Source organism: Platichthys flesus, chromosome 24, assembly GCF_949316205.1.
Source record: "Platichthys flesus chromosome 24, fPlaFle2.1, whole genome shotgun sequence".
NCBI lineage: Eukaryota > Metazoa > Chordata > Actinopteri > Pleuronectiformes > Pleuronectidae > Platichthys > Platichthys flesus.
Window position 1 is genome coordinate 9,227,598 of NC_084968.1, and position 24,198 is coordinate 9,251,795.

At 42.6% G+C, this 24,198-nt stretch overlaps 1 protein-coding gene across 1 annotated transcript in view; it reads left to right on the forward strand.

Moving 5' to 3' along the window:
• LOC133950241 (phospholipid-transporting ATPase ABCA1-like) overlaps positions 1-24,198 on the forward strand; it is a 130,689-nt gene that overhangs the window by 34,650 nt on the left and 71,841 nt on the right. Inside the window, exons 15-25 of the mRNA XM_062384500.1 lie at positions 2,131-2,353; positions 6,209-6,430; positions 9,741-9,945; positions 10,192-10,308; positions 10,698-10,869; positions 12,112-12,243; positions 12,875-13,014; positions 13,987-14,124; positions 19,082-19,296; positions 20,679-20,748; positions 23,397-23,599. Of these exons, the coding sequence (XP_062240484.1) occupies positions 2,131-2,353; positions 6,209-6,430; positions 9,741-9,945; positions 10,192-10,308; positions 10,698-10,869; positions 12,112-12,243; positions 12,875-13,014; positions 13,987-14,124; positions 19,082-19,296; positions 20,679-20,748; positions 23,397-23,599 (1,837 nt within the window). The remainder of the gene's footprint in view (positions 1-2,130; positions 2,354-6,208; positions 6,431-9,740; positions 9,946-10,191; positions 10,309-10,697; positions 10,870-12,111; positions 12,244-12,874; positions 13,015-13,986; positions 14,125-19,081; positions 19,297-20,678; positions 20,749-23,396; positions 23,600-24,198) is intronic.

Below are 24,198 nucleotides of genomic sequence, written 5' to 3' on the forward strand. Positions count from 1 at the left end.
TGTAACCGGAGCCCTCGAACACGGACCCCCGCCCCGGAGCTCTGTTACTTAAGCACCTTTGATCGATCAACCGATGTATAATTCAAGAGCATCTGGTGGCAAGGTTGTCAGCATCAGACCCCCCTCCTGTGCCAGAAGTCAGACAGGAGGAGTTAACTCGCCAAGGCTGTCAGCTGTTACAGAGACGTCAGCGATTCAACTTGCTTACGTCCATCGAAAGAAAGTTATTGGCTTCATCTATGAACGTGTATTGATTCGGCGATCCAGTTGAGTCTCCCGTCAATTTCCAATTCAGGAGAAGAGACATTTTTTGTGTAATCTTGCGAGGCTCTGAACTTTAAGAAACTCTTCTCTCGCTGCTTTCAAGGCCCCGTTTGAAAGTGATCCATCCCACGAGGGCAGGGGAAGTGTCCTCGAAATAAACAACCTCGTCTCTCTCTCTCTCTCTCGCTCTCTCTCATTCAAGTTCTCATATAACTGAACTTCCTCCAAGGTCTCAGCGGAACCAACTCAATCTCTCTGTCGTGTTTGTTAGACAGTCCGGTTCTTTCGTCAGCCGTGGATTTATTAACGGAACTGTCTGTGCCAAACAATATTTTTCGCAGACTGGAACTGTCTGTAAAGTTTACGTTCAAAGTTTGTAAAATATGTTATTCACCAAAATAAAAGCAGTTGAAGTTTGACTTTGAATAGAGGACAAATACAGACAATTATAGCCACAAAATAAACACTTGTTGAAATAGATTTGAAAAACAACTAAATCAAATGACTGATCCAAATAAGCTTCATATAAAGCTATTATGCGGCGCTAACTAGCAATGAGGCAAAGGAGATGTTTGGGTGAATCGTTTTCACTTGACAGGAATTCATCAAGGCATTTAAAATAAAGCTTGTCCAGAACAACAGGAGAAATGAATTCCATTCAAACCCACTCAAAGTCCACTTTGATCAGTTCTTTATGCTAAATTTCTCTGGTGGAGAAAATGCATCGTTCTGGCAATTACTGCACTTTCACTTTTGGCTGCGTCTCCACATCTGTGCCGAACACTGCTTTGCTTGCATTATTACCCGCCCAGTATTTATGTATTGCAAGCATAAGTGATATGTGAAATCCATACCGTCAAGATCTATTCGATATCCCTCCTTCATTGTCTCATAAATGAGAGGAAGCACTTTGCTATATTGACAGAGGGGAGGATATTGACATGGCATTTCGGTGGCATTATGAAGCCAGTTTAATATCACCTCATTGTGTTGTGACTGAATCAAATCATGCATCATCTTTGGCACCAGGTGCAGCACTAAGTGGCTCGGGTGAGCCGGTGCACCAAGTTTATGAAGGTTAGCCGAGTGTAAAAATGAATATGGCCAAATGGAACCAGGCTGCATTATTACATCTTGGATTGTTTCGATTGTCCATTGAGATTATTACCTTTTTAATACCTGCAATATAATTTTCCTTCTACTTTACAAGTTTTTTTGATTGCAGGAGCGAAACTTTAGAATAGAGGGTCCATTTGAAAAACACTGTTTTTTTAAATCCTCTGTTAATCTTTATATCTTTTGTTTTCTTTACTTTTAGAATGAAAAAAACATTGTTTACCAAAACTACCAACAATTAATGTCCATATACATAAGCAACCAGGTGAATTATATATTTTTTTAAAATAATTTAAGAGAGGAGTTGTGCGTATACAGTTTTGGGTTAACCTAAAACAAAAGCTTGGCGAAAAAAGTTATGTCCAAATAGTTTCCGTCTTCCCACAATATTTTTTTATACTTGGTGATTGATCACATTTCATTCAGTTAAAGAATCTGCTCTGCTTGAAATTCTGAAATATACTCAAAACCTTATAGGCAAATGTGCCTGTATACTGTAAGTTAAAGTCACTTGGTGTGTTTTTATGTTTTTTTATGCATTTTGTAGATGACAAACTATATCTGCCATAATGACCTTAACGTTAAATCTGCATTTCTCCCAAGGAAAAGAAACCTTTCTCCAAACATTATAATCCTCATTAGGGGAGGATGGTTTGCCGGACTGTTGCCTTACAATACATTCGTTTGAGTGAGTCCCCTTTGCCGCTGTGCAGTCCTGACCATCTTTGATTGTTTTCCCTCAACAACCAGCTTCATTCAGAGCATTGGAGGCATCCTGCCCATGTTCCTGGTGCTGGCCTTCATGTACTCCGTGTGCATGTGCATCAAAAGCCTGGTGCTGGAGAAGGAGCTGCGGCTCAAGGAGGTGCTGCGCGTCGTTGGCATTCAGAACGGCGCCCTCTGGTTCTCCAGGTTCACAGAGAACATTGTTCTGCTCGCAGTTCCCAGTTTGCTCATAAGTCTCATGGTTAAGGTCAGTAGAAAAGAGTCGCAGGGTGGAAGGCATCAGAACACAAAGCATCAACATGAGAAGATATCGTATGCTTGTATGCAAATTTTAAATTGTTATATATGTTTTCCACTACAATATATGGTGCAGAAAACCAGGAATTACTAACACAATAATGACCTCTTATATAACTTTGATTGAGTATTGTTAAGGGTTCAATTTATATCATTTTATTTGTAAAACAAATCAAATAAAAGACATTTGAAACTCGAAAGTATCACGAAATGGAAAAAAACTGCATCTGGCCAAATGTGTGTGTGTGGGGGTTAGGGTTGGGGGGGGGGTGCGAATGTGGGTCATTGAGGTCGTTCAGAAGTGTTCATGCTTTGTGTGTTGATGTTTTCCCCGTTGTTGATCATAACCGGTTAACGATCGCCCAATCAACTCATCATCCCTGATTCTATAAATCAGCCCTCCTCAGCGAATTAATTGAGCATGCGACCAATTAAATCAAATTACAATCACAAGCACTAATATATTTTTTTTTATTTCATTTAATTGCATCACCTCTTCCTCTGTGTTCCCCCCGTACGTCAGGGAGTCTTATGTAATATCATTTGGAAAAATATTGCATTCAGCCACTGGAACATTACGTTAAGTTATCTCATATTCACCGAGGTGCCCGAGTGTGTGGATAGAAATACCTGCTACAGTCCTGAAGTTCATGTTTTTTTAAACACTCGCAGCTTTTATTTATGTGGAACAATGCATTATAAGTTAACCACTGGGTTCTGGAAGTAAAATACCAACACTAAGATTGTATCATGATTTATATTCCTGCAGATTACATTTTTAGAGATATATAATGTACACAGGTTCCAAAATAAGACTGAACAGAGACGGGGTCACCAGGGTTAAGATGTGTAAATCATTGTGTGTACAATCACCTAATGGACTCCATGAATCACTGGGGACAAAACGCACAATACAATGTTACAAGTACTAATTATGTAAGTGAGTGTATTAGCATATTTCTTGTTTACGTGAAATATATGCAACCTGTTATTAAGCTGTTTATCTATTGATGCTTGTATTGGATCCAGTGGAATCTCATGTTCTTGTTTATCTATTGACACAATCTCCTGCTTAATGATCGATGAGGACAGAAGCACAAATCGCAGTTCACACAAAAGGGAGAACCCTTCAGGACATCAGTTCCAGACTCATCCTCACCTTTAGATGAAGCATGTCCTTGAAAGACCACTTTGTTCTGTGGGCGTTGCTAATGAAAAAACAAAACAAAAAAAAAACAATGATGCTTCATTGAGATTCGACCTAATCAATTCTCGCAGTTTAATTTGAAAAGGTGGCTGGTAAATAAAATCTGATATTTGAACAGCTGGGTGAAATGTAATTTCCCATCAGCCTAATGTGTTTGCGAGCCATCAACAATTTGTAAACATTAATAACAATGAATTGAGTTAGCGCCGTGCCTTGGAGGAGCGACTGCGAGCACAATGAGCATTCGGAATCACAGGCCCCGTTCTAAATGATAATTTCACAGCCATTTTCAGCACATTAATAATCATAATAGCAAATCAAATGCTAATTATCACAAGGCTGTGTCTGGATTAGGTGTGACAAACAACCAGTTTTGTCAGCTGCACCTGAGTCCTCTGTCGATTTACACATGTTTCCTCTTCCATTATGGAGCGGCTAATGCATTTATCATGTGGCAGCCAGGCTGAGATGTTTGCACTGTTCACACACTTGGCTCCGTCTCAATTCCCCAGGAATCCAGGTGTTTGACGAGATCTTCTTCATATTTAAAAAAAAAGAAAAAACCCAAACAAACAGATGATCAATGCCCGGTCACATGGGCCGCGCTCCTCTCCCAAACAGAACGTCCTTGTTTTGACAACGTGAAACCACCTCCCAAATGTTTTGTCATGTTAGCTGTCGTCATTAAAGTTTGATTAATCTGTTGTGCAACACGACACCGAGAGAATAATGCAAACGACAGTGGCAGAGACCACCTTCACAGTCGGGAGACAGCTATTGACATGTCATCAATCATATCTTCACACAGGAACAGCAAATAAGTAAAAGGACACAAGGCTGAGACGGAAAGGAGCTGTGGTGGAACACAGCTTGTACATTCACCATTAAACTGTATATAAGTACCATTTTTATCTCAGTACTACCATTTATACGTCTTTACCACATGTAAGAGTTGATTATATTCATTGAGGTTTTATTCGTTGCTCAGCCACATTTGGCCGCATCTGTTACTTGTCACTTTTCAGCTTGGCTTAGATTTGATACAGAAACCGTACAAAGTGAACTGTGTGATATTGTCATAAAGCAAAGTGCAAACTAGAAGCGACTCTAATAGACCAACGGCAATTTCCGCTACAGTTTCCACTTCTGCCTCGAAATGCTATTTTCGTTTAAATGCACGAGTAACAACGAAATAATATAATTCTAAAGCATCAACCTCTTTATCTCTGAGGGGACATATTCTTACTGCATGATTAGCACTTCTAAATATGAAGTGAGAACTCCACTCTCAAATGTGTTTAGGGATTTACATGTAATGATGTGTTTTAACAGCTATTTATTTTGATATGAGCATGGATTGGATCGAATGGTTTTCATGAAAGGAGTCACTTGTTGCGATGAACCTGCAAAGAAGTATCACTAATGCAGCCTGCAGCTCAACGGAGCATTTTAGCCTCTCTCAGCTCATTGTTTAGATTTTCTGACCACGCTCTCACTGTTTGGGTTCGATCCCATCGGCCCCAGGAGCAGCAGGAAGGTTCTTCTCAACTAAGAAGAAACCCTGATGGATGTGTTGTCTGCCCAGCAGCTAAAGACCCACACACTGACTTCTGCTTGAGTGGTGGAAACCAAAGCAAACTTTGAAAAGGAGAGAGGGGAAGCTGGATCCCGATTTATCAGGCGGCTCCTGATACAACTCCAAATGAAAGCTACTATTAGTCAAATGTTCCCCTGATCATGTTTAAAAGTTGATAAGATTCCAAAGTGTGTGTTTAGAGCTTGTTTCTCTAAATGGGGTTCATTGTGTTATCTGGCCCGGCCCCCCTCCATCCTCCAGGTTCCTCCGCTCCCTGGCCCGCTCGCTCCCCTTATACATGACGATAGCCTGGATCTACTCGGTGGCCATGATCGTTAAGAGTATCGTTGGCGAGAAAGAGGCGCGGCTCAAGGAGACAGTGAGCATCATGGGCCTGAGGAGTGCCATCTATTGGCTGAGCTGGGCAGTGTCCAGTGTGATTCTCCTGGCTATCAGCGCTGTCCTCCTTGCCCTTATACTGAAGGTGATTTTAACGTGATTGAACAGTGATTCAAGGAGAACCGGCACTGGTTTTGGAGAGTTTTCCCAATTGAAGCTTCAATGAGGCTGTTTGCTAAAAGTCAAAGTTGTCAATCCGAAGTCAAATAGATGATTTTACCTGATACTGACGCTGGTGTACTTGAGAAAGTACATTCAGGGTTTCAGTGATGAACATTCATACAGGGTCCTCCACTTATCTTTAATCATAATTGCATTCCATCATCCGAACTGATGGATGGATTCACAGGTTGCTCTCCAAAATAAGAGAAGGGTCCTCTTTCAAAACAGGCAGAGTAAAAGAGTTTCATATTTAATGACCGTCAAATTGTGTGATTAAAAAATCAGACCACAATGAGTCACCTTTTATTCTGCCTTAAAAATATCAGCCATTACAATCATGCTTAGATTCCTTCTGCTCGCTTGTTATTCAATCATTGTTTTCCATGTGTGCGTTTCTAAATGAATATCGATGCACGCGTGTCTTTCTCTCCTCCATCTCTCACGTGTTTCCCCTGCCACAGTACGGGAAGGTGCTGCAGTACAGCGACCCCTCGCTGATCTTCGTCTTCCTGCTGGTGTTCTGCATGGCCACCATCACTCAGTGCTTCTTCATCAGCGTCTTCTTCTCTAAGGCCAACTTGGCGGCGGCGTGCGGCGGCCTCATCTACTTTGTCCTCTACCTGCCGCACATCCTGTGCTACGCCTGGAGGGACGTCATGGGTTTCGGGGCCAAGGTCGGCGTGGTAAGTCCGTCTCCGTTTTTCCTTTTTAGTATCTTTCTCCTGCTGTTATCATACACAAGGTGCTGGCTGAGGTTTGAGTTACACTCCGAGGATATGTTTTGGCCATCGTAATCACACTGTGGCAATCATTCGACATTTTTTCCTGATCCCTTCCCCGGTTGTTATGAAGGGAAGTGAATTCACCGAGTCATTAATATCTGTCGTAGATTTGCCGTTGGTCGTCTCCTGATAAATAATGTGTGAAGTGGGTGCCTCCAAGATGGATCGAGGGTCCGGTGAAATTTGAATTGCAACAGGAGAGCACGTCGGGATTGTTTTAAAATATTCATGCCGTCACATGCGCGGACATATTTTGCCACTTGCTGGAGGAAGCTAGTTTTAGAACTGGACAAATGACAGAAACCTGAAAGACTTTATTTACATAAAAGAGGAGACTAGACAGACGCACACTAAGGAAGTGGGGGATTCTCTGCTCTCCTTCCGAGGGATAAAGATAAATAGTGCACCATTGCTCAACTTTCAGCGTAGCCTTTCTCCGTGACCTTTATGGCGGCGCTGGTATCATTTGTCCTCAGGCTGTCCTCTCTGCAGACAAAGACACCAAGATTTTAGAGAACTTCGATGCCGCGTGTGCGAATGCGTCCTCCCAGAATTTAAATCAGGTCATGTGTTATCCTGTTTTTTTTGTCTCCACAGTACAGTGTAAGGTTTGTGTGGGCAGGAAAATACAAACAATCTCATGCTTTCTTAGTTGTCAAATTAAAAAAAGTAGTCATGTGCATCATACAGAAGCCACTTTGTAGACGTTGCCTTTAGAAACACACCTGAGGAAACTTCTCGCTCCATTTCCTTTCACAGGCTGCATGCAGGTTAGGAAGGTGCTTTACATGAAACCCTCTGCAAACCTTATGTAATCCCCACATACAAAGTGCCAGGTTCTCCCCGGCCCTGAGATTTCTCTCTCCCTTGCTCCAACTAGATGGATGGTCCTCTAAGCCTCTAATTAGCATGAGCAATGTTCCTCTGACCAAACCACTATCCAGTTCAACCCCGCACTTTATCAGAGATGTGTGTGTGTGTGCGTGTGCGCAGAGGTCTCTCTCTCTCTCTCTCTCTCTCCCCCCCCTCCCTCCCTCCCTCCCTCCCTCCCTCCCTCGAATACAAATTATTCCCCACACCATCCCTGATAATGAAGTCTTTAATCGGAACAGAAGTTTCAAAAGATCACCGAAATTTGTACGAACAGTTTTTGATTTGCGGCTCGGTGCCAAAGGAGAGCTCCGGGCAGCCTATCAGAGGGGCCGCCATTATACAGGGCACAGTCACAATCCAACTTCCCATCTCCTGCTACTTCCTCTTCTCTTTGAGCTCGAGCTTTTAGACAGGGTTGAAACAAGAGCGAGTTCTTTTATGTGCGGGAAAAAACAAAAATATTCAATTAATCTCAGCCCTGGAAACGTCACGAGTAGAAAATCATTATTCCAGCAAAATAATGTAAAATTTATCAGATTTTAGTTAATACACTTATGCTTTTGCAGCATCTGGGAAGTGATTTACATATGTATTTCTTTAGACTTAATGTGTCTTACTGCAATTTAAATATAGGGCTGCAACTAACTGTTGTTTTTGAGATTTCTCCAAAACAACCGTCCATGATAAAAAGGGAGGAGAGAGGATTTATTCAAATACACCTCCTCTCTCCACTAATTACAAATTACCAATTTATTTCTCGAGCTGCCCCTTTTCAGAATCCACTTAATTCCCGAGAAATTCTGCTCAAACCGGTAGGACCAGACTATCATGTTTTTTAAAGGAAACTTCCTCAGACAGAAAACACATTAGTTTCGGTTCCTGTCTGTCATTCTCACCCTTGTTGTCCAAAAAGCTCCTCGAGAATGATTTCCTGGAACCCTGATTACTTCTTCTAACAACAGTCTTTGTCCGCTGCCAGCTGAGCGGTGGCTGTACCGCGCCGCTCGATAGAGGAGGTTTGTCTGCCTCCCAACTCGAGCCCTTTTCTGAAACGCTAACGGAGCGGCTCCTGTCGTGCCATTCGTACCGAGGCTCAAGCATGGGTGCGCCCTATCCCTGCTGTCACCTCTCGTCGTCTGATGACCTGTTGATTGCCTGGCAGTAGACTGGCACTGGAGGGCGACCCAGGAAGTCGCCTGCAGTGCTGGTAGCCAGGCTCGAGGTTCATCATCACTAAAAGCCTTTCAGACCCTCTCCCCTGTAACGCAGCGGCGGCTTGACTGCATCCACGTCGATTCATCTCCGACGCTTCAGCAAGAGCTTCTGCCGGAGCGTAAAATGCTGCGAGCAAATGAGGCATGGTAGAAACAGCTGGCAGCCAGCACGGCAATGCAGACTGATAGGCCGCGGCAGATGATGTCTCGCGGGGGGGGCAACACATCGTTCGCGGTTTCCTCCTTTATGAAATTCTTAATTTTGCAGCACAAAACACTGAGTCTCCATCTTTGTTTTCATCACGACGCTAGGTCCTCGGAGATGTCGGCGCCGCAATTAAACACGCCGACATCTGTGGAGATGTCGTTCTCCTGGCTGCTGCAATAGTTCACTGATCAGCTGTGTCGGAGATGTAACCACAGTGATCCCCTGCATGGAGTAAACAAAGGTCGTCACCATGCAATTAAAAGCATGGATCTCATTAGACCGTATATCTTCGCCAATTAAGGCTAAAGACTAAAATCCATCATTTTTATTCCTGAAAAAAGACAAATGTGGTATCGTGCAGATTCAAGGAAAGTGGGAAAAAAACATCTTTTTACCCAAATCCACATCAAAATGTGATTCTCCCTTTTCTGGCTCATGCCCTGGTCATTTTTGTACAAATGGACTCATTGACATTTGCGTAATCCCAATTTTCTGTCAACAGATGTGAAATTTCTAAATCACTTTCATCCCTTTATGTCAGTTGTGTGTTTATGTTGTGCAGCCTGCTGTTGTTTATGTTGTCGCTCATTCTAATGACGTCTCATTGTCTTGTCTACACGGCTCATTTATATATTCCTCATTGGTTGACTGCTGCTCAGCATAAAACCTGTAAACAGAAGGAAACTACCATAGCCTGGAAACAAACTAAACAAATCCACCAACCTCAAAAGTTCAGTAATGAACACTTTCTATCTCTATAAACTTTGCAAAAACTGTGCAGTGTCATTATAACAATTCATTTCATAGTCCCCCACTTAATTCTTGGCCCGGACCGGATGCCAGGCAAACAGCAGAATTTAGAATAAAGACAGTTTTTGGCCTTTTAAACGATTTTAAACGTTTTTTTCTTTCCCAGAGTTTATTGTCCTGTGTGGCCTTCGGCTTCGGCTGTGAGAACTTCGCCAAGTACGAGGAGCAAGGCATCGGTATTCAGTGGAGCAACATGAACACGAGTCCAGAAGAGGGGGAGCGCTACACGTTCCTACTCTCCATCATCATGATGCTCGTTGACTCCCTCATATACTGGATCCTCACCTGGTACATCGAGAACGTCTTTCCAGGTACTCCTCTGCTCAGCTTTCTTAATCTGAATTGGATGATGCCAGAATTACAGATGTGCTGCTGCATTTTCCCTGTCCCCGCATGTACAGTAGCCAACTGCTGCAATTCGAATGCTATTTCTCATATACTCTAATCAAAAGAAGACAGGAGCTGCGTCAGGAGGAAACCTACACTGTGAAATACCATATCCCCTCCAGCCAAGCCATTGTTGAAATATTAATCATGTTCTCCACGCTCGTTCCCAGGCCAATATGGAATCCCCAAGCCGTGGTACTTCCCTTTCACGGCGTCCTACTGGTGTGGCAGAGCCTCAGTGGCCCGTGTTGACACCGGTGGTTTGAAGGACTACAGCCTACATAACGGTAAGCACTCATAGAGCTTTCAATCGTTCGCCTGTGGTGTGTGATTCTAATTTCCCTTCCTCAGGTTTAATGTGTTTGTCAGAATGAGGTGCAAGTTCATTTGGATGGGTCGCAAACAAACATTAGCACCTCATTTGGTGCATGGGGTGATAATAGAGCTTCTCACTGTGAAGGTAAAAGGGGAGTTCAGGAAAAATACATTTCAAGTGAATATTGGAGTGAGCTCAAGTTGGATGTTCAGTTTCATTAAACATGACCAAGCATGATTTTGTTATTAGTCTGTAGTTCTTTATGTATTTTAATTCGGCTCAGCGTTAATAATACATGAACAAACTTAGTAAACTGCTTTTCTGTTAATTTCTCTGCTCCTAACTGTGTTTCTCCAAAAGAATATCTGGAGAAACCGCCGCCCGACATGAAGGCCGGGGTCTCAGTCCGCAATCTTGTCAAAATCTACAACACGGGAAAGAAGCTGGCCGTCGACGGCCTCACCGTGGACTTCTACGAGAATCAGATCACATCTTTCCTCGGCCACAACGGAGCCGGAAAAACCACCACAATGTGAGTCGCGTTGTCTGTGTGGCCCGTGCTCTGCCACTGGGCTCTGATCTAACTTGTAGACTATGCTGACCACGCGGCGGCTACATTAATTCAGTGGTCACCGCTCTCACAAGAGTGACCTCTTCTTCCGAGGCGGACATTTCAGTGTCAGTTGTTGCGTTGATAGCGGGAGTTATCTAATTGCTGTTTTTTTAAAAATTCTGGAAAGCTTGGAAGGGTTTTTCAGGATGACGGCAAATAAACGAAACGCAGTGGCCCCAGAAAGACTGAGCGAGAGAGAGCGAAAGAGGAAGGGAGAGAGCAAGTGATGCAAGACTAAGGGCTGAAGGGAAGGCGTCCGCTCTGAGCCTCTGTAACGGAACACAACGGAGCACAATAACAGAAAGGGACACGGGAAGGACCGTCACACACCGACACTCTGTGTGAATCCATTTCTACAGAGATACCAGAGCATCTTATCCATCTGTGACATTCACTGATACACAGACTACACCAATGTTCTTTGCTCTGTTGCAGTCCTTTTGAAGGATTTGGTCTTTTCTCTTCAGGCTCGTCAGTGATTGACACTTTATGAATGACCTGATACAAGTTAATGGAGATGATGTGGACAGTCAATGCTCCTATCTATTTGATAAAGCACTGTGTTAGACAGCTGGCTCATTTCTCTACTGTATGGAAATGTAATTATGATTATGTTATTGTAGTGTTGGGGAAATTGGAAAAGATATATATATATATATATATATGACTTAAATGATGCTGAGAATAGATGTAGTTCACCGGCATCTTCCACCATCTTTCAATCATTATTGCAGATATTGTTTATTCAAAAGGAATAATCGAAAACACAAATTAAACATGTGGAACAATTCTTCATTAGAATGTGTGAAACATTAGGGTTGTGTTTGTTTCCTACACAAGCAGATCCCCAATTTCATTCAAGGAACAGGACGTTTACTTCTGGTCTGTTTCTATGGGTCACTCATGATGGATTTACCATTATTCATTCACCATTTTTAGCATAACATTAATACAACTTAAATACATTGCCTCATCCTTTAACATGGGTTGCATCAGATAGATTTTCATCAGACATCTCCCATGATCCCACGCTGCTTCATGACCTCATCAAGGTCTTTAGTCATCGTGTTAATTCAGAGACCCCCGAGTTTCCCGTTGTGCGTTTTATCCCTGCGCCTCTGTTTGTAATCAGGATATTGTGTCTTTTTTATTTCTCTGCAGGTCAATTCTGACAGGACTGTTCCCGCCCACGTCAGGCACCGCTCTCATCAACGGATACGACATCCTCACCGACATGGACAGGATCAGGAAGTACTTGGGAATGTGCCCACAGCACAACGTCTTATTCAATGAGTGAGTGAATTAAGCAGATAACCATCCGTCCATGGTCCCGGCCGGCCATTAGTGCAATCATGCTTTTGCCTCTGGTTTATTAAAAGAGGAGAAGAAAGGGAGGACAAAAATCATTAAAGAGCAATTTGGTCACATGTGTAACGAGGGCTCGGTCTCAGCTTATTTTCCACATCAACACATCATTATCCTTTTGGCTTTTTTTTTATGATAAAAAATAAAATGTCCACTAAATCTCCCCTTAATGGCGTCATTCCCAGTGTTTTAGATTCACGTTACGCGTCCCCTCTTTTCTCTCCCTGCACAAACTGAGTCCTGCAACTTGACACAAGTCCTACATCATCATTATGGCTCAGCACCTGCAAATGACTTTCATTAATATTAATCCCAGACAGTCAAAGCCCCTATATTAAATAGAGTTAAAATATTCATGCAAACACCGAGGTAGACATTACAGCGTATTACTTCAGCTCACAGAGAAGTGCAGTGGATCATCTGGCAAAGTGCTTCCAACGTGACGCCGTGGATAATTCAAACAGCCGCATATGAAGGAGCGGGCGCCGGCTGCCCCTCCGCGGTCACCCCGGGCCTCCTCACACGTCAATCAAACCATATTATGTTCACCTCTCCCCAGGCTGACGGTGGAGGAGCACATCTACTTCTACGGCCGGCTGAAAGGACTCAGCCGCGACGAGGTGAAAGTCGAGATGGACCAGATGATTAAGGACGTCGGTTTACCGCATAAGAGGAAGGAGCTCGCTAAGAACCTGTCGGGTGCGTCCGGGTGTTTTTTCTTGACGTCTGTTTGAATCCCTGCAACTCAGAAGCTCTGAATGGAATTATGCGGAGATGTAAATTATGTTTTTTTTGATGTGTCTGTGTGCTCGTTGCATTCATTTCCCCCCCGGCACGATACATCATCTGAAAATTATCTTTTCTATTCAGGATAAAGCTGCTCTGTTACAACTACTCCTCTGCCGGCACATGCACAAGCAGCAGCCTCCGCAAACACATACACTGCACCTGCACATGCTGTTATTCATTGTCTTGGGGGGGGGCGAGCAAGTCCTGCTTGATGAATTGTCCCCAGTCATGGATTGCTTGTGTGCAAAATCACTGAAATATGACTTTCAAGGTTGATCCATGTTGACATCTCCACCACATTAACACCCCCTCGGATGCGTTTTGAAGAGCTCTCTATGAGTGGATGGGATCTAACCCTAGTTCAAGTGTATCTACTTCTCAGCCTGCCCGCAAAAAGACAATGAAATAGTGGAGAGGTACATCTCAACACATTTATTCCAAAGTCAACTTCCAGCAGTGTGTCTGTAGTGCAGTGGCACATCTAAACATGTCAGTAATCATTCATTAATAGAGCAACGCAAAGAAAAGACAGAGAACCCTGAACCTGCACTGCCACTGCTGCACAAAGAGCATTTCCAACTCAGTACGCAGTAGCCTGAAGTGGAGAATCAGTTGTTGTGAACACACACTGTTGTCGTGTCCCTCTTTATTCAAACGTACGTCAAATTTGAACGTATCGCGTTTACAAATCGGGTCAACTGTTCAACACTGCATTTCTCTGGCTCTTAACAACACCAATGCCAAGTGTGAACGGTTCTCGAAGATATGTGAGCAATAGTCAGATGGAGATTCCTGATTTTATTCGAGAGATAAAAGCACATTTTTCAAGACACAATATATCACAAAGGTGCCGTGGCTGATGTGGATTGTTGTGTGTTCCAGGCGGCATGCAGAGGAAGCTCTCCGTGGCCATAGCGTTTGTCGGAGGCTCCAAAATCGTCATCTTGGATGAGCCGACGGCGGGAGTCGACCCCTACGCCCGCAGGGGCATCTGGGAGCTGCTGCTAAAGTACAAGCACGGTAAGAGATCAGTGGTCCGAGCCAAGGCTGCACCAAAGGCTTTGAAGCCCCCTTGTGTTTGCAGGATCGACTGCGATGCACGGTGCACGTTTGACCTGCGTAAGAAGACCAGAAACTTTCCCAAACTTTTAACTGACAACTCGAACGTGTCCAGTGTGACATCTGCTGCAATGAATTTCCCTTTACCTCGCTCTCCTCAGATGTGGCTGGAGAGAAGATTTGTAATTTGCACTGGAACAGATTGAAATGCAAGTGAAGACAAGTGAATCCACGAATTCTTAATTGACGCAGCTATTTAACAGAGGCCCTAATTGTGTGCCGTATCGGCCGGCTTGTCACTCCCTGGCCTTCTATACACTCTGTGGTCGCTGCCGGCTGAAAGCAGGACGTGGACGTTCTAGTAACACGTTCTCCAAGCAGATGTCTAAATGTTTAATGTGCATTGAGTGACATTCCGCCCTCACTGTGGCATTAGCTCCTCTCCCTCTAATCAAGTCCTTTCACTCCAATTGGAAGCCGGGAGATAACTCTGTTATAATGAGAACACCCACATTCCGGCTGCCTGCCTCAGCCACGTTTTGTGCCGCTCCTCTCCCATTTGCACCACCGCGTTACTGAGGTTTATCATTAGGCATGAAAGGACACAGACATTTGTATTGTATGAAAGAGCCGGAGGCCGAAATTGGACCTTTGTTGTGTTGTTGTGGTTCTTTATAGATAATTAACAGTGCGGTTTTTTATTTAGTTTTATTTTACAGGGACAGTTTAACCGAATCATTGTAAGTCGGCGCTGTATTTATTGAATTCTGTTGAGGCTTATTTGGCTGCTGACAGTTGTTTCAATATTTTATAGGTTTAACGGAACGTGAGCATAGCAAACATTTGATTTGTTTTGTAAGGGATGAGTCGTGGCATGTTTAGATTTAATTCATTCTCTGATTTTTCCATCAAGGTGACTTTTAATGTCTCTTTTATGATGTGTCGTTAGAAAATGAACATTGGAGATGATGATTTAAATGTCAAAATGGTTCATTTTTAATCATTTTCCATTACTGAGAGTTGATTACTATAAAATTACCACCCTTAATTTGCGAAAGAAATTGTCACAGAGAGCTGATGTTTTTTTATAGATTTCAAACATTGTGCCTCAACCTTTTGACTTTCCTGATAACTTCACTAATTTATATTGTGTAGCTGTCATGGCATCGTATTTTAAGACTGTATATATCTATATATACACATGTACACACACACACACACATGCGCACCGCCCAATATGTTTTGATTGCGTAGCTAATGAAATCTGTTATTTCCCGGGAATTCTCCCACCGACTCTCTCACTTTCTCATTTCAGCGGCTTGTATCCGCAGCCATCTTAATCACTGAGAGTAAAAACATTAGCATGTCTCGAGTTGGTTATTTGGATTTAATCAGTAGTAATGTAGTTAAATTACATTAACTCGCTCATCTTAATATGCAATAAACACTATATTATAGCTGTCTATTATGGCGTGGAGTATCACCTTGGAAGCAGACATAATGAATGTTGAATCTGTCACATGTAGGCGGGTGATCCGCTTTGTGAGAAACAAGGGGTGCAAAGAAAATGTGGCAAATACTACTAGTGGAAAAGTGAAAGTTAATAAAATATTCAATAATCAGGATTCAGCGGATTTAATCTTGAAATGAAATCCATTTAGAAATTCCTGTCAAGGGGCAGAATAATTTTCTCTCCTCCAAGACTTACCTTGAAAACAAATTTATGGAATATTCAATTTGGATGTTTTTATGAACTCCCATTTACTGTAGACTCTGATTACAGTTACATCAGTTTTTTAGTTTCTCTCGAAAAATGGAAATAGCAGACATTATGCATTTTTATCCTAGGAATACAGATTAAAGTAAAGTAGCAGAAAAGTCAAATAAATATATTCTGAAATGTGCATAAAGTTATGAAAATGTAATGCTCATGTGGTAAAATCTGACCTTGTCAATGAAATGTGATGGAGGCGAAGTGAAGTAGCTGCAAAATAACTGATGTAGTAATCATCATAATATTTAAAGCAATACTCATATCGAAGAAATATTCTGTTTAGCGATGTAACCTTCAACAATAACTTGCAGATTTTCAACATTATTCCATAGACATTATGTTAATGTTGTGCCCGAGATCATTCACTCTCCCCTGCTGACGATAAAGGGATGATCGAGGAATATAAACAAGCTGTCGAGCAAAAAGAAAAAACGAGTGCTATGAAATCTATTTGGTTATTTGTCTCTGCGCTGGTGATTGGTTGGTGATCAACAATGTCGGTTGATAGAGAATTTAAGGTTAGACGTTTTGAACGACCACGTTTAAATGTAGAATAACAAACCACCCCACCAGATATAAAAGGACCACAGAGATATGGGTGTAAACATATCGTTCTTTATCCTCATGATAATTGAAATGTTATTGAGAGGGACAAAGAAGGAGTAGAGGGCGACTCAGGCGTGATCAGAATCAGAATCAGAATCAGAATTCTTTTTATTGCCTTGTATATTTTCACATACAGGAAATGCCCTCTTCCTGTCAATGTCACAAGCGCAATGCATTATGGTCTATATTGCTCAGGTGGTGACAATGAGTGCACTAGGGAGGGACTTTAAAATATTCACTTAACATTCAGACAGCTCTACAAAATGGCAAACTCACTGTAAAGTGACTGGTGAATGATTTTTTAAGTTTTTCTTACTCAAAATGTTTTGTAAAACTCTCAAAATCTGACATTTAACACGCATTCCCATCAGTTTGTATTCATTTGTTATATTTGTTTGCCTTTAATCAAAACTACCGGCCCATCTGTTTCTGTTAACTCGCGGACAGGCCATTTCAATTAACTTCAAGAAATGTATTGATTTGGATTGATTGCCACAAAACGGCAGTTGATACAGTTTAGTCTGGTAATTCGTCTTCCTGCCAATGTGCCTAATATCTGTCCGGCCTCACTCAACTGCTGTGAGATCAATTTCTCTCAGCGTGATTTAGAGGGAAGGGAGGCAAACAGAACAGCGACCAGGTTCCCAGCCCTCGCTTCTCCTGTACTTTGTGCGAGCGCTTCCAATTTACCTGAACACACCCGGCTCCATTTGATATATCACTTTGTGCTGTAAAGCGCCACACCGCCCTATAAATCAGAATACCTTTGTGGACCATCTGCAGTCCAAGCACATTTATTTTGCTCCCGACTCGCGGACGACGCAGTGTGTTTTTATATATATTTTTTTTTTTTTATCCTCGTAAAAACCACAAAACATCCCTATAGGAAAAATCATCTGTGAGTTTGAGCAACACACACAAAATGAGCTGGCTCAGTCAAACTAAACCTCCAGCAATCCCCCCAGCCCTGCACCCCCCAAGCCCCCCCCCCCCCCCCCCCCCCCCCCACTCCCCTTCACAAGCATTTGCTTTTCTTCCCTCCATATGTTAAATTGACTGGGCTGTGGGCATTCACTCAGCCCGGGCATTTTGTTGAGCCTGTGTATGGATCCAGACTTGCTTGGCGTAGCATAAGGCAGCAATACTTAACTGAGGACGGATGGATTTAGCGGCTCAGCTGGTGACGGGGCACAAAAAGAGAGCGGGGGCATGGGCGGGCGGGAGAGAAAGAGAGAGAGAGTGCTGAAGTAGTTGACCAAGCAAAATGGCTGCACCGGGCTGCAGTGAGTGCCCTCTGAGTGTGTCCTTGTCCCGGGGATAACACCACCTGTGAAGACACACATTTGTCCAGCTCGGTGCAAAAAAAAGAAGCATATAAATAAATAAATAAAAAGATGCCACGCTCAGCAGAGGACTTACGCAACAAACCCTGACACAGAAGGGCCGAGAGCTGCACCCACTCAGATAATTACCGAGCGCGTATCTCCTCATACGCTTGATGTGGCGAACCTGCTGTGATCTGCAGCGTGCTGGCCCTGTGAGGCGACATGTCTCCACACAGAGCAGAGGGATTCTAACCCCGATAATGGCACCCGATGAAAAGTTAAGCAATCGCTGAAGTTCATCCTGAGGTGAACGTGAATAATCGTAATCAAAGCCGATGCTTGTTTTGAGTGTGGAGCGAAGACAACAGAGGGTAATTTGCATGGGTGAAGCCTCCAGCAGAAACACCAGAGCAGCTAAACTGACTCGTTTGGCCTCGGAGCTGTGGAAGAACAGTCAGGAAACATCTGACATCCAATCAGGCCTCTTCTTTTGTCAGTTTGTCACTGAAGAAATATTCAGCTTAAATGTGTTTCTGCTCTGAAAACATGAACAGATCAAAACCCAACCTTTTTAAATACAAAGAATCTGTTTTCCTTCTGTTCTGTCAGTGATTCTCAAATTGTAAAATATGTTTTGCCGCATTTCCGATGCTCTGATGTGGAACATTTTTTTGATTTAGTTGATTTAAATGTGGTCTCATAACGACTGTGTGGCCGTGTTTGAGGGGTGAGCTCTACTTTGTCCTACTTTGTCTACTGTTGTTTAACTTTTAAGTACGTTTTGAAAGGCTCACTGCATTTGTATTACTATTATTAGTAGTATTTGTCTTAGTAGTAGGAGTAGTAGTTGTACAGAGACGGGACCGTGCTGTGACTTCATTACAGATTTAGTTCTTTTTGGATTTCAGGGTACATGATTATTACCACATTTAATCAGATATTTTAAAATTTGGACATCTCCAAATAACCTTGAAGTGCTTCATGTTGGCTGGCCTTCGTCCTAATTTTTTATTTAGTCCCAGAATCACACCCACGCTCTCCTCTGGAGTTTGTTTTGTTGCCATGTGGCGGTGAGGTGAAAAGTGTCGAACATGCTGGGACCGATCCTGGAGAGTGAAACCGGCTTGATTTGATCCTTGGCGTCTTATTCTTCTCAGAGACGGTGCAGAAAAGTAACTTTATTAATCAGGTTTCTATTTCTGCCTCTCCTCAGGTCGCACCATCATCCTGTCCACGCACCACATGGACGAGGCGGACATTTTAGGCGACCGCATCGCCATCATCTCCCAGGGCAAGATGCGCTGCTGCGGCTCCTCCCTCTTCTTGAAGAAAAGCTTCGGCAGCGGCTACTACCTCACCCTGGTCCGAGGCGGGACTGAGAAGATGGCCGCTCAGCGTAATGGTATCTTCCACAAAGAGATCGCAGAGGTAGGAACAGATGTGTGTGGATTCTGGGGCGATGATTAGTTTTTAAACGCTCTTTCTACTGGGGACGCCCGTACACATTCACCATATGTCTTGTTTAGCAATTCATGGATATTCTGTCTGTTATTCTTTTATGTCCACTTGGATTTTGATTGTGTTTTTTAACCATGTGGACTGAATTACATTGGATTTTAGAACATCTCTCACTATTGTTTCCATTATTATAGAGTAAATAGAATAATGTTTTCAGGTGAGACACTTGCCGGCACAACTTAAACCTGGAAACTATTTTGCTTTTGTTAAAGAGAGTAAAATATTTGGATATTTTTGCCAAATTTAAGAAATAATTGTTGATACTGATCACAAATCTCCATTAGTTTTGTCATAATCTTTAAATAATTTACAACAAGAGGACAACAGTAAACAAAAATGATATGTTTCTTTTATATTTGCATCTTAGCCATTTGGACACCAGAACATAGTCTATTGTAGCATGTGTTTTTTTAATAAAATAACATTTAACATTGAGATATATGAGTTTTTAACTAAATAATTGAAAGGATTCTAAAACAATAAGTCATTTTCAACCTTTGTTTGTTATTCTCAGTGACAGTGCTTCTAACTGTTGACAGACACAGCGTCTGTGTGGTCTGATTATCGTCAGACGTCACTGATTAGGACCCCGACCACACAATTACCCTCTGTTTTTCATCCCCATTAGAATAACTTCTCATGAATCTGCTGTAGCTGGGAGGGGATCAGTCTTTGTGACTTCACGCATCAACAAAAGAACTCGAGCTGCGAACCTCTGTGACACAACACCAACCTCTCTCCACTTTATTATCGAACATGGCTCCCTTTTACTTTCCTGAGTGCTCTCCTTCTCTCTTGCCACCCTCTCCCTATAATGATCTGTGTTTAGTCTCTCCCAGCATGAGAATTGGCAAGCGCCTACGTGCTGGATGATACTAATTGTCGCCGGCGAGAGGGGGGGATTCTCGCTCTCGCACGCCAGTGGTGCCTCGCACACTTAGTTTTAATCAATAGGAGCAAATGAACAAGATGCACTGATGCCAGCAGGGCGAGAGCAATTACCATTAGTCTGCAGGCTCATTGAGGTGAGCGCAGTCATTTCTTTGAGAAAAAATAAAAGCGCAAACACCTTCGGGGGGGTGGGTGGAGAAGTGAGGCCTCCCCGGGATTACAACTTTGTTATTCAGTGGAGTTTCAGTGAGCATAAGGAAATGAGACATAGATTTGTACCTAAAGTTGCCTGTGCACAGCTTTCTTTACAGCACTTTTATTCAAACTGTATCAATAATGTGACTAATGAAATGCAGGGACAGGAATGATAAAGCCGTTTCCGATCCATTTCTGATTAACAGGAGAAGGACTTCACTTCGAGCAGCAGCCCTGATGACGGCATCGGCAGCCAGAGCAGCTTAGATCCCTCAGGTAAAAACTTTATCCCCGTTCCTGCCGGTTTCAGATTAGCGTTGCATAAATTCATGCTACATGAACACAATTGGTAGAGCCGAGTTTTTAAAATAAACTGTGTGAATATTTGATCCCAAACAAAAAAAATGCTGTCTTTGATATGTTAAGCGTAACACGCAGCAACGTAGGTTACACAGCTCCATGCCAGCCTTTTTGTAAAGGACATGTATTTTGCTTGTTCAGTTTTCTTTGCTCTAGTATGTAAATGTTTTTTGTGGATGTTAAAAAGTCTATATAGTTAGAAAACCTAAAGAAAACACTGCTCTTAAATCTCGTGGAACACCTTGTCAGTACTCCCACACTTGCTTTCTTAAAACAACCTGTTGCCAGTGCGCTTGAGGCCCCTGAGCTCACGGATCTTTTTCCCACCAAACCAACTGAAGTAGTAAAGTAGCTGCCGCCTTGAGATGCAGTTCCAATGTTCTCGCTACCAGTGGAGTGCACTTTAAAGTAAAGTGTTAAATGGGGAAGTGGGAGTTTTAGTGATGTGAGTGCAGGAGGAACTGGGAGGCATTAATGGGAGTGTGAGCCTAATACGGTGTCATTTGAACATCAAGTTCCAGATAATGGCAAACGGGGGGGGGGGGGGGGGGGGGTCACATCCCGTCCTCTTGTTAGTGGAGCTCTCTCCTCAGCTCTGCCGGTGGAACATCCGTGTGACATCTGAATTAACGATTGTCCAGAGTTTTCCAGAGTTTATCCCTCAAATTCAACGCAATATTTTTGTTTATATGAAGAAGTAATGAATAATTTGTTATGCTAAAAATCAAAAAACAATTATTTATGTTCTATTTAAAATTGTTAATTTGAATTTTCTCTATTTGCCCATATATGTCATACACATAAAATACAATTTGCATAACTGTACATATGTAAATGACTTTTTTCCGAACATTTGCAATTTATCTCTTCCAAGTCCCTTCTCTCCTCAGTTATAACGATAGTCTTTTTTCAATATTAAAAATGCTTTTCCTTTTCTTAGTGATGTTGGGTGGATCCCCAATATTTAAATGTCTTAAATACAGTGCGTGATAATAATGATAATCTTCCTCCTTGAGTCTCAGTCGGCTCTGTATTGATCAGCTTCATCTCATTTGACACGCTCTCGCTCAGACACAAGTTTCTCACAGTGTTTATGTCTATATGTGTCTTTAAAAACTAGAAATTAAAATTCAACTCGTAAATAAGTTCCTTGATTGTTGACACCGACTCTTTCTATTCAGGTGGGAAGATACATTCGGTTAAACATGAAGCCATCAATGCAGATGTTTCACGTTCTAATTACCTGACAACAATGACAATTTATTTCCATTTTTCCCATTGAGACCCAGTAACACACACAGTTGAGAAGTGTTCACAACAAACCTTCCCACTCGACCCACAACCATGCGTCGCCCACATCCCTTCCAGGAAACAAGAAAAATAAAATATTAAAGTAATTAAATACAAAATGCAAATTATTATAACTGAGCAAATAATTACTCAGTCTTGAAGAAAACCTTATGCTGCAATATTTACACTGATGATAACAATCCTAGAATACACTGGACTACAGGTGTTATATAGTTTTTTAGGATTTGTCATCCAAGCCCTTTATATCTCTCCGGTCTCCTCAGCTCAGAGACTCTGGACTTTCTTCCCTACAGGGTATATTTTATATTAAAATATTTTTTGGAGGAATAGATGACCTTTCACCCATCTTTTTTAATGAGCTTCTGAAAAACCCAATGAATCTCAGTGTGAAAAGCCTTTTGTTTTGTGGCAGTAATGAATGTCTCTCTGTATCAAGGTCTGCTGATTGTGTCCTTGAATTGGGCCTCGTTGAAAAAGCCATCGCATTCACTGGATCAGAAAGCAGGAACAGATCATATGACAGTTACTTGTGGTTAAATAAAACACGTGAGGCTTGTTTGTGATTTGTTTCGATCAGTCTCCGCCGTGTGATCGTGCAAACAAACATTATTGTGTCTGGAAAACAAACATCAAACCTGCTTATTGTTTCACTCTGAATCAACCCAGTGTCTCCACACAAGCTCGGAAATACCATAAGAGTAATCACACTCCCACCGGTGACAGCACATTTCTCTTTATTACCGCAGCAAACAGACCCGCACATTTTCACAAATGATTCAGCCCGATGTGCGAAGTAGATCCATTTACTTCTTCATAAAGCAGCGAGCCGCTGGTTGTTTAGCCGCAGTGATTATTTATGAGGGCTGCTGGATCAATAATGGATGCGGTGCATTCTGCAACACTGTCCTGATTGATTCTCACTAAGACCCCGGCTTCGGGATGGATGAGGCAGGAGTTATTACGGCCACTGATGTGTTTGGGTCTGTTTACTTTTTAACACAGCAAGGTTTGATACCACGTTGTCTGAGAAGTTCATGAAGTTCTGAGTCACATCCATACCAACAACATAAAGTGTGTCTTTGCAGTAATATCATGCAAACAAGCGAATTCAGTCGTGATGGAATATGCGTAAAAAAAAAAGAGGGATGGAAACGTGTACTTCCCAGAAGAGTCGGTTGTTTCCATGCGCCTGCTCTCGACCCTCCCCTGGAGTTCGCATCGTGAATTCCCTTATGTGCCTGTTTGTCCGGCAGATCTGACAGCCGTGGGTCGAGTCGTGCGGCGCCACGTCCCCGAGGCGGTCTTCTTGGAGAGCATCGGTCAAGAGATCACCTACATCCTGCCCTACAGCGGAGCCCGAGATGGGACCTTTGCCCTGCTCTTCAAAGAGCTCGACCTGGCCACGGAGGACCTCGGCCTGACCAGCTACGGCATCTCTGACACCACGCTGGAGGAGGTAGAGCGAGCGTGGGAATGACTACCTCTACAACCGCATAGATACAAGCAGGCACACACATTTATTTAAACATAGGACAACTGCCTGTCTACATGTAAATAACGGAAGACATCAACACACAGCACAGTTATTTCATCCGTCTATGTTTTTCTTTTTTGAAGTTTCAATATTAAAACACAAGATAAGATAGAGGCCGGTCTGTTAAATGGCGTTTCATAACCGATCACTGTAATGAATAGCTCTGTATGTGATTTATTGTTTCATGTCGTTTCCACTGAAATAATTCACAGCATAAAATCCCAGTCACGCTCTCAGTATTGTTAGATGGCAGGTGCTGAGTCGTGTGGCTCAAAAGAAAGACATAATGAGAAGTCACATGGACGTTTCTCTCTAATGGAGAGTTTATTTATTTTGACACATAACCTGAATGAATATATAAAGTCAAGGAGGGCACTTCTCTGAGAGAGGCCAGTTGGCACGTGTTCAAGCAGAGGTCGGTGCATCACAACCCTGATCTGATAATAAGCAGAAAGTCGACAGAGCTTCGATTTTCCACACACTGAATTTGAATTTAAGGTCAAACTTGAGCCAGAACAACA